General features: G+C 40.9%; 2 protein-coding genes across 2 annotated transcripts; one reads left to right on the forward strand and one right to left on the reverse strand.

Moving 5' to 3' along the window:
- The first annotated feature begins 360 nt into the window (after window positions 1-360).
- Window positions 361-6,996, forward strand: iqcb1 (IQ motif containing B1). The gene is made up of 15 exons (XM_086068283.1): window positions 361-550; window positions 645-771; window positions 1,480-1,648; window positions 1,741-1,858; window positions 1,936-2,011; window positions 2,656-2,755; window positions 3,050-3,216; window positions 3,377-3,471; window positions 3,547-3,665; window positions 4,184-4,250; window positions 4,751-4,826; window positions 5,647-5,807; window positions 6,130-6,267; window positions 6,358-6,514; window positions 6,720-6,996. The coding sequence occupies exons 1-15, from the start codon at window positions 524-526 to the stop codon at window positions 6,917-6,919; spliced, it is 1,797 nt and encodes a 598-aa protein (XP_085924409.1). The 5' UTR covers window positions 361-523; the 3' UTR covers window positions 6,920-6,996.
- Window positions 6,997-7,182: 186 nt separating this feature from the next.
- On the reverse strand, window positions 7,183-9,433 carry pomca (proopiomelanocortin a). The gene is made up of 3 exons (XM_086068284.1): window positions 9,342-9,433; window positions 7,838-7,958; window positions 7,183-7,755 (listed from the first exon to the last, which is right to left on the reverse strand). Exons 2-3 carry the CDS (start codon window positions 7,952-7,954, stop codon window positions 7,294-7,296), a joined length of 579 nt encoding a protein of 192 aa, XP_085924410.1. The 5' UTR covers window positions 7,955-7,958; window positions 9,342-9,433; the 3' UTR covers window positions 7,183-7,293.
- Between the last annotated feature and the right edge of the window lie 1,056 nt (window positions 9,434-10,489).

Raw genomic sequence — 10,489 nt, forward strand, 5'->3', positions numbered from 1 at the left:
CTTATGTCAAATACCCTGAGTTTTCTTTAAAAGTGATCAAATTTTGCACACATATTAACTCTAACAGAATCTTTCAAGACAGGAAACTAACATTATTGTTTGATCTACTATTAACATTTGTTATTGTTATTGTTATTGACAAAAGACAAATTGACAGTTCGGCAACAAATCTTGTCAATGTACGGTAACAACAAATAAAAACCAAAAACAACAAAATATATATACTAACACTGAGACATTGCAGTTCAATATCACAACATCATAACCACAATTACATATTTATATGGTAACCCTAAGGATAATGTAAATTTTGAAGTGAATAAAACCAGGACGCTGACGTCACCATTGAGCGCCACCTAAGAGAGCCAGATAATAGTCGCAGGATGATGACGGTGCCGTGTTTGTGTAGTTTAGCTTGACGAGCTAACGGTGCTAAAAATGACTCAAACGGCTCTTTTAAAGTACGTTTACATGCCAACGGTCTGACATTTCTGGTCGCTAATGGAGCGGCAACACGGTGCTAATGTGGCACAATTTGTTTTGTGAAGAGGTGAGTGTTTTATGTTGGGCAAGGTGTTGGCGCGTTGAGTGTACAGTCCATTGATATTCTGTATTACTTCACTTTTAAAAATCATTATATAAAGGAACATAAAGAGGCTACAGCTACAATGGAGCCAAATGAGGAGGCTGTAATGCATCTGAAGCGACAATTGGAAGATACAAATCTGAGTCCTGCTGACAGAATCAAGATGCTGAATGATACTTTGAAGAGTGAGACCTTTTCCATCTTTCTGTTACTCACTAAATTTGTGTAGTTGGCAAAAATGTACACAAGTAAGAGTGTTGTTAATTTAAAAGTCCTTTAAATAATTACTTAAGTACTAATTGATGATTTAACTTGTTTTCCAAATAGATAAAAATATAAAAAAAAGAATGTGTAAATTTAGATATTGGCCAACAACATCATTTTAAAGGAAACAGTCATAAAAACGAAGGACTTAAATTCAATTTCTTTACATGACTTAAGTGTTCTTTGTCCTAGTCTGTGAGGTAAACCTATTGAATGTGAGGTCATGGGTGTTCTGCCTTTTCTGACTGTTTTGCATGGCATTGTTTCTGCCATACTTAATGTAAATGAGTCACTTTGCTCCTGTGTGGTGCTGCGGAGACATTGTCTATTGCCTGACTCCATGTAATTGGTGAGATAGAGTGAAATAGTGCTTGAGGTTTCTTTGGTTTGGTGAAACCGAGAGCACCCAAGGCAGAAATTACAAACATTGTAAAAGCCGTGAAGGATAGATACAAATAAAAGTAGCAAGCTGAATCTAACTCAATGTAATGGACTAGAGTAAAAGTAGTGTTTCTTCTTAACAGAAAAAGTTGAGTAAAATAAAAAGATTGTTACTCTTTATTTTATTTTAAATGTTGGAATCGTCCCGGGGGGGAAAAACACTAAATGCTATCTGTACTCAAACCCAGAATTCCTGAACATGGCAGCGGCCCAGAAGGACAGCAAGACACTGATCAGAATCAAGTCTCTTTTGTATCAGAGTGGTATCCTGAGTCACTGTGTCACCCTCCTCACTCTGGATCTCCAAAGGCTGCAAAGTATCTGGAGAGCTGCCGTCACGCTTGCTTCACTCACAAGGCAAGTGCCAGACAATAGGCCAACCACTTTCTCTCTTGTTTGTTGTACTTAACTACTGATCTAACGTTCTGTCTGTCTGCTTGTCGTTTCAGTTCCTGTTGTGTGGGGGTAGAACCCGGTGAATTGTCCGAGACTTTTCATAGGCTGTTCCTGCCATCAGTCATGGATGGCCTCCTGTCATTGGCCAGTCATCTTGCAATGAGAGCAGAGGTGAGGTGGTGAGCAGACATGTTTACTTGCCGATCGTGCAGGTTGTTAAGACGTCTGACTGGCGTGCGCGACGCCAGTGCGTGTCTCTCTTCAGGAAGGTGATGGACTCGGTCAGCTGGCTTTTGCGAGCGCACGCACAGCTCACTGCACAAGGTGAGTGCCTTCCTGAATATTGGAAATTGCCATAACGATATGCAGATCTAAACCATTCATTTATAACTGTTCCAAGAATAGACTTTGGATGTGACAATTGTGATTGAAATAAATGTAACTCATTCACTGCCATTGACAGCTATAGATGTAAAAAATTCATTTGAACTATTTCTATTAGTTTAACTTTTTTTTTCTTTTTTTGTTAACGAGTATGAAAACCTAGAAATAATTTTTTGATACATTTAGAACAGATATAAAATTTGTGATTAATCGTGAGTTAACTAGTGAAGTCATGCGACTAATTACGATTACAAATTTTAATTGCCTGATGCCCCTAATTTTTAATAATCTTTTTTTTATTATCTTTTATTATTTTTTTTTTAAAGAAAATATTAATAAAAATTAGTTGCGTCAGGCGATTAACATTTTTAAGCGTAATTAATCGCATGACTTCACTAGTTAACTCACGATTAATCACACATTTTATATCTGTTCTAATACAATAAAAAAATTCTAGGTTTTCATACTCTTGTTCACAAAAGTGGGAACAAATGTTAAACTAATAGTAACAGTTCAAATGAATTTTTGACGTCTATAGCCGTTCAATGGCAGTTAATGAGTTAATGACACTTGTTTGTTCTTAGTTCTCAGTTCGTCCCACTATGAACTCATCCAGGGCTGTGACGAGGTCACCATGTCACTGCTTTGTGTCCAGATGTGGATTAATATATGTACAGCAAGCAGGTAACACACATGAAATATACTGTGACGATACGATATATTCCAGACCGACCTGCGATGAGGGAAATTTAAGTGTACTCTAAAAATGACGTATAAACCAAAATATAATTTAATATTGTGTATTTAAACACCATATTGTTCAACCAAACCATACATGTCTGTTAACTTCATACCATACAATGTGAGGCGAAACACCATAAATAACAATCGCTTAAAAATGATTGATATAGCAATGCTTTCATTGTAGTAACAACTTCATCTTTTATTGTCAAAACACATTGCTGCTGATGTGTACAGTGACTTCCTCTCCAGTTTAAGCGATGACACCATCCTGCTGCTGCTCAATGAGGCTGTTGGCCAATTAGCTGTGACCTCTGATGGTGCAGTGGGCGGAGCATCTGCCAGACTGATTCTCCACATGGCCAATCAGTTGCCGCTTCAGCCCTTCCTTCTCAACTTCAAAGGTTATGTGGCGATGTCTGGGGAAATCTCTTTAGTTTATTTGCGACCTCGATCCTCACTCCTTTGTGCATGTTAGCGCCTCCCATCAGAAAGCGTATCGAGGAGTTCAAGAGGCGGGACAAATGTTGACACAAATGTGATGTTGTCTGTTTGTCTGTGCAGGTTTGGACAGCCTGTTAAACAAAGACTGGCGAGGACGGGGCATTGACCAGGAAGTAGATCAGTTGATCGCACTTACCCAGTCTCAGGAAAGCACTGTGAGTCACCCGCGGGAGTCACCTTGTCTGTCCACAAGCTGTCTGTCTTTGCTGACGCCCGCCTATCTCATATAGGCTTCTGCTGACCTTGAGCGAGCGGCGTGTGTGATTCAGGCAGCCTGGAAATCGTATCTGACCAGACGTAGAATCAAGAGTCTCAGCCGAGTGGTTTCCATGCAGCAGCTTCGCTTCAGGTGTGTGTCACATGATCAAAGGTAGTACCGGCTGCTATGATATCCGGCTTGGAAGCATATACCTCAGATTAAAAGTTTTCAGCATGTGGATGAATGACATCTTTTGTAACATAAAATGTCTTTGGCAATGTTGACAATGTGGAAAGATTCAGCTCCTATTCTAGGAAATTAAAGTCACTAGTTGCTTTTTTAATTTATTTTTTATTTTAATAGTCACTAGATGGGTTGGAAAAGTCACTAAATATAGCCACCAAGTCACTATGTTGCCGACAATGACTATGTTTTTCTTTAAACTAGCTCCTCTCTCGTCACAGCCATGTTGTTAGTGTAAGCGCCGCACATCAGCAGGGACGGACTTTGAAGCACGGAAGCAGCAAAAAAAGAAAAAAGATGATTAAAAGCAATCATACCAACAACTAAACTTAAATGAATTAAAATCGATTAGTCTCCCAGCAATAGTTAAAAGGAAGCTGAAAACATTGAGAGAGGTGTTAATAAAGTGTGTATGTGCGTGTCAGAGCTCGCAGAAGACAGCAGCAACAGAAGATTGATGCACAGCGGCAGCAAGAGGAGTTGAATTTTCAGGTTAACACACACAAACACACTTAGCATACATCTGCAGCACCCCAAGATGACTGTGTGTGTGTGTACTTGTACATACTACATTGTGAGGACCAAAATATGTTTTTAACCAACAGATTGAGGACATTTTTGTGAAGTGAGGACATTTTGGCCGGTCCTCACAACTCAAGACCCCTTTTTGAGGGTCAATATTTTTATTTTTATTTTTTTTAGAGTTTAGGTTTGAGTTGGGTTAAGGTTGAGGTTAGGGTAAGGTATGGGGGTAGGCAATCATTTTTGATGGTTAGGGGAAGGGGTTAGGAAATGCATTATGTCTATGGATGTCCTCACAATTATATAAGTACAAGTGTGTGTGTGCGTGTGTGTGTGTGTGTGTGTGTGTGTGTGTGTGTGTGTGTGTGTGTGTGTGTGTGTGTGTGTGTGTGTGTGTGTGTGTGTGTGTGTGTGTGTGTGTGTGTGTGTGTGTGTGTGTGTGTGTGTGTGTACGCATGTGCATCGTGTAGGTCTGTCTGCAGCGTCAACAGGCAAGGACAAAGTTCCATCAAAAACAGAAAGAAATGCTGCAGCGTCTACCTCCTGGTATAATTATACTCACACACACACACACACACACACACACATGCCCACACACGCATACGAGGTGGGAGGAAGCCACATATGTTCAAGTCATAAATATCATAGATAGTTGGCATATTAAAAAAAAAAAAAATGATAACAGCAAATGATTTTGATGCTTTTCCCACCATTAACATGGCTTATAACCTGTACAACTTCATTGAAAAAAACTATAAATGAGTAAAAATGAATAATGTGGTTGAAAAAGTGTGCACACCCACTTTTAATTGATTGTACTGTTTAATATCCCACAATCACATTCAAACTCATGTAAAATGAGAGTCAGCACACAACTGCTACCATTTAAAGTGCCTCTGATTCAACCTCAAAGTTCAGCTGTTCTAGTAGGCTTTCCTGAGATATTTGTTTTTTCTTTCTAACAGAAGACTAAAGGTTTTGTACTAACACTGACTGACTACTATTTCAAATTGTTCCTAATTCCCTCTACCTTGATTATTGCCCCCACTTCCAGCTGTGCAAAAACAACCCCCAAGCTTTGTTAGCACAAAACCTTCAGGCTTCTTCTAAAAAGTCAAATAAAAGGTGTCAGGAAAAGACTATTGGAACAACGGATTATTATTTGGGGTTAATCAGGGCCACTTTCAAATGTAAACAAGTCATGTAGTTCAAATCCCATGAATACCAAGTCAAAGTCAAGTCGAGTCTTAGCCAAACAAGTCCCAAATTTGGCAACTGACTCAAATCAAGTTAAGTCATGTGACTCGACCATTTCTGACACCAAATCTGCCACACGCATACATACTTAACTCCTTTTCCTATCCAGACCAGGTGCAGCCGTACTTGCTGGAATGCGAGGTCCGTGCAGCCATTTTGATCCAGAGCGCCTGGCGAGGCTTTCTAGCCAGACGACGCGTTGCCTCGCAGCGACCTGCATTGAGACTTGCACACGCACAACAGCATGCTGCCAGCACCCTGCAGAGAGCTGTATGAAGATATTTGTTGTTGTTGTTTATATTGTATATCTTTTTTGTACTGTTAATATAAGTACACTTGTGAGGGCAAGAAAAGACTGAGCAAACAAAAATGCAAACAGAAACAAAGAATCAATGAAATCCAATCCTTAGTAGGGAATTACACGTTTGAAAAAGAGTTGGAAGAAATATAGTTATCCGTTCCTCAATATGTCAAATATTCTTTGTCATTTTCATATACTATTTTTTAACACACACGTATAAAATATAATTTAATATTACATACAGTTTGATGGCATTTGAATTTGAGTGTGACCGGCTCCGCCACCTTCTAGGTCCGCCGCTTTCTCCAAGAACGTCGGGCAGCTAAAGTCTTGGCTTCTGGACTTTGCTGGATTGGCCATAAGGGTTTGACAGCTAGCAAGAGGACGGTGTTGAAGAGACAGGTGGAGGAATACATCAATCTACATCCAGTAAGACGTTTCACCTTGAATTACCTTTACACAGGGACACTGTACCACTGCTGAGCGCTAATATATATATATATGTGTGTGCGCGTGTAGTCAGTTGGGGTGAGTCATCAGAAGTGTGATCAACTCCACGTCGACGTGCAGTGGCGGCTGCAGGCGCTGCTGCAACAGGCGGTACGACAGAAGAGGGAGGAGCACAAAATGGAGTCGCTGTTGGCACACACTCACACTCAGCTGGATCTCCTCAAGGGTTTGTTTCCATCTTTGCAATTAGCTCATTGTTTGAATTGCAAGTTACCGATGGTCCCAAAATAGAAACTGAATTTAGTTTTTAATATTTCATTGGAAATGGAAAGAATGAACGAGAAGATGAATTGTCAACTGTCTCCAAATGTGCCCCGAGATGGGAACGTCTTGCCTTGATCCATCACCATTTTCTCTCTCTTCCTCCGCAGATGCCCCGCCCCTCTCTGCTGTCACGGCTAACGATATCAAGTCCTTCCTGTGCCCTTCCGGAACCATCGCCAAACGGGCCCGTGACGCCCACAATGCAAGGCTACAGGCCAACAGGCTACCCTGGTGGCGGACTCTTGGGGAGACGACCGAAGGACTCGAACCAAAGGAGATGCAACTTGGCGGAGTGGACTTCGGCTGATGAACCGTCGCAGTGGTTATTATATACTCTACTGAATTTGTTCTGTTGCAATGATAAATAAATGTCCCGGTACTATATTTTTGTATTTTGTGTTTGCTTTCAATTTATTCTTCAGTCTCAACAAAATGAAGTGCTTTGCGTGTGAGAAAGGATTTCATGTTTGTGTGAGGATGTGGTCTGGAACCTAAAACTGACTTTCAGTCGTGTTTTAAGGTGAAATTGAGGTAGACAGTTGTATGAGATTCAAAAGCAGCAGGCTGTAATGCTTTTGTTTGCAAGAACTTTATGTTTCCATGCCATCAATATTTACAGTCAGTAGCGGTTCAAATATTTTATGGCCAACTCTTAGCTGACCCCTTGCGTAAAAGGTGCTGCTACTTCTGCGTCTGTCCGTCTTTGTTGATGACGTTCTTGAGGAGCGTGACCAGGGGTCTCTGCTCGGTCTCTTCCCAGCCCTTCATGAAGCCGCCGTAGCGTTTGCTGGCAGGCGGGCTGCTCCAGCGAAAGTGCTTCATCTTGTAGGAGCCGTCTTTTTTCTGGACTCCATCCTCCCCCACCACTTCATCTTCCTCTGCAGCCGCCAGCAGCTCATTGGTTAAATCGCGCCTCATCTCCCCGGGGAAAACTTCACTTGACTCTTCTTCCACGCCGTTGGACGTGTACACTTTAATGGGACGACGTTTTCGGCCTACGGGCTTCCCCCAGCGGAAATGCTCCATGGAGTAAGAGCGCTTGGCAAGGGGGGAAGTGTCCGTATCGGGCGCGGGGGGAGGCAGGAGTGGGGCAGAGTTAGGGTTCGGGTCACCGAGGTCGGCATGACAGAATTGCAGACACTCCTGAAGTGAAATGATGTAAAACACCAACAAGTTAGGTTGCACTTGTTTGGCTGGATGACCTATGTGGCAGCGGCACTTTTACCATCATGCTCTTTGAGTCCAGGTCCTGACAGGCCGCATTGTCTTCCCAACACTGACTGGCGGCTCCTTTGGCCACGCCCACAAGCACCACGGTCACCAATAGCCATGCAGGACACATCCTCCTGCCAATCAGGTACACATACACAAAAAAACAAACACCGACTGTGGTTAAAGTCAAGACGACTTTAAATAATAAAGTAAAAATAGAAATGTGTTGAGGAACAAAACTAAACAGTGATAATGTAGTGTGTCTTTAATGAGATAAACAGGCCTATAATGTTATACTAAAAGCATACAGTAATGACATCATTTTTGTCACACTTTTTGCTTCAATCAATTGTGCCGCTCCTTCTGGTGTGTGCGCTTCGACCACCTGGGGGCAGTATCATACAAAACATAACAATGGGACAGAATAATTCATACAGAATACATTTTACGTAGCTAGCTAACTACTTTACAATGCTAGCATTGGTTGGATTAGTTTTTTGTTGTTGTTGTCCAAAACAACATGTTTTCATTGATTTGCTAAATTTTAAATTAAGTCACGAGAACCCCAAAAATGCATGTGTTTTCACACAGAACGGAGAATTTTAGATTTCCTCAGTAGTCAATTCAGATCTCAGCAGTGGTTTAAATATATTTTTTTAACATTGTGGCGTCATCCACATATGTTGAAAAAAGTAGATGCCTGTTTCGAATGAGTGGAGTACAAGTACAGAAATCTGTTTTCAAATGGAAGACGTCTACTGTAAAACTAAAAAGTCATCAGAAAAATACTCATACCAGAACAATCTACTATTATTTGTACTTTGTTACTTCCCACCACTGACTCACACATCACTTTACTAATACATTTTCTGGAATGTTGTGGCATCTTGGCGCCAGAAGGAACTACTTTTTAATCAGTTGAGGTGTTCCGTTTAGATAAAAGTTGTGATTTACCGCCATACATCATCTGCATCCCAGTTCTGAGTTCAAATCAAGGCCTTCCTGTGTGGAGTATCCAAATAGCTGTAAATTAAAATTAAGTCTAAATTGTCCATCATAGTTGTTTCTTAGTCTTTATGTACTCTGCAAATGACTGGCGACCAGTCCAGGGTGTCTTGTTATAAAGTTTATTTTTGGTTTTGGTGTTTTGCTTGACTATAGGTAAATAAGTTGGTGCCATAAATCACTGAAGATATTGTCGTTTTCCATGCAGGTGGCATGGATTCAATTCTCACTCAATGACGGTGATAACCAATGCGAGTATGAATGGTTGTCTGATGTCGATTGACTAGCGACCACTCCAGGGTGCTTCCTGCGTCTCCCCCAGAGTGAGTTGGAATAGAGTCCAGCTCATCCACAATCGTAAAGAGGTATGAAAAAGTGAGTTATGGATTTTCTTCTTAATATATGACTAATGTGTTTATTTTGAACACTCAATCGTCAAGAAAAGATCTACATTAGATAAGAGAATTTAACACAATTAATGAAAGAAGGAAACCAATCAAAGTAAGTCTTACCTCTGGTCTGTCTTTGTTCTCTGCCGATTGCTGAGTTCTTGGATCCTCTTGGATCAGCCCACTTTTATATTGCCTTCCAAGGGCAAGTACACACATACACACACACGATGACGTCATCACGAGCCATACTTCATACTTTCCTCAGTCTTTCTTTGACGATTATTTGCTGATTAATTGACCATGTGCAAAAGCATCACTAACGGGCTTTACTTTATCATGGAAACCAAACAAGTTATGAAAAAAGCCCATTTGCTGTTGTGTGGTAAATGTCAAATATTGTATTGCGGAGATTAACACCAGGCTGCTATGTCGTCAGTGGGATTTTAACCTGCAAACCGAGGTGTGCGGTTACACGCCTGCACACCTGCTGCCACGGCGTCCTTTTGTCTGCAGGCTCAGCATCGCTCAATAAGATTGGCCATGCCTCTGCAGGGTTCACTACTTTGCTTCGGAGATTTTCAAATTCACTTTCAAACTGAAATATTCTTCAATCTTTACATCCTGGAAGTGCTACTAAAGTGTTCCACACCCTCACCCAACTAATTGAAACACAGAATCTTTCCCCCTTTATACATATTCTGTTCATTTGAAGTTATGTTCCCCTCGTACGGGATATTTTAAGACTCATCAGTGATTATTTTACTTTTTTCTTTTAGGGGTGTAGTAAAAAAACGATTTGAATCGGAAAATCGGTTTTGATTTGACGAACTGGGTCAACGATTGTTTATTTGAATTTAATTAGCAAGAATTTTGAGAGCTTTTTTTTAGTGTTTCCCACAGATTTGAAATCTACTTGGGTGGGTGGACTCCGTGGGGCGGGGTGGGTGGTGTTTTGGGGGTCACAGTCCTGTTACTATGTCTCCTCTAGCTTCGCGATCTGCAAAGTGACGGCGAACTGACATTACATGCGATATATCCGGTCGCGACACGTAAAAAAAAAAAAAAAATATATATATATATATTTTTTTTTTAAATACATTTTCTTGAAAACGTCTTGGGTGGTGGCCACTGGCCAGTTTACTTGGGTGGCCCGCCCAAGTATTAATATGGTTTAGGAAACACTGCTTTTACATGCCTTTGCATATTACTAAACATGGCCCGTTGAGCCTTTGGATAAATTATGGGCGCGACTTCCAGTATGAACCGGA

The sequence above is a fragment of the Leptonotus elevatus genome, chromosome 2 (genome assembly GCF_054856555.1).
Source record: "Leptonotus elevatus isolate MCC_2025b chromosome 2, RoL_Lele_1.0, whole genome shotgun sequence".
In the NCBI taxonomy this organism is placed as follows: domain Eukaryota; kingdom Metazoa; phylum Chordata; class Actinopteri; order Syngnathiformes; family Syngnathidae; genus Leptonotus; species Leptonotus elevatus.

What these genes read in the sequence shown, in the direction of transcription:
- pomca (XM_086068284.1), bottom strand. Translation starts at nt 7,954, where the DNA reads ATGTGTCCTGCATGGCTATTGGTGACCGTGGTGCTTGTGGGCGTGGCC. An exon ending in TGGACTCAAAGAGCATGATG is followed by an intron (nt 7,756 to 7,837) that starts GTAAAAGTGCCG and finishes ATTTCACTTCAG; the next exon opens with GAGTGTCTGCAATTCTGTCA.
- iqcb1 (XM_086068283.1), top strand. Translation starts at nt 524, where the DNA reads ATGTGGCACAATTTGTTTTGTGAAGAG. An exon ending in AATACATCAATCTACATCCA is followed by an intron (nt 6,268 to 6,357) that starts GTAAGACGTTTC and finishes GTGCGCGTGTAG; the next exon opens with TCAGTTGGGGTGAGTCATCA. An exon ending in TCAGCTGGATCTCCTCAAGG is followed by an intron (nt 6,515 to 6,719) that starts GTTTGTTTCCAT and finishes CTTCCTCCGCAG; the next exon opens with ATGCCCCGCCCCTCTCTGCT.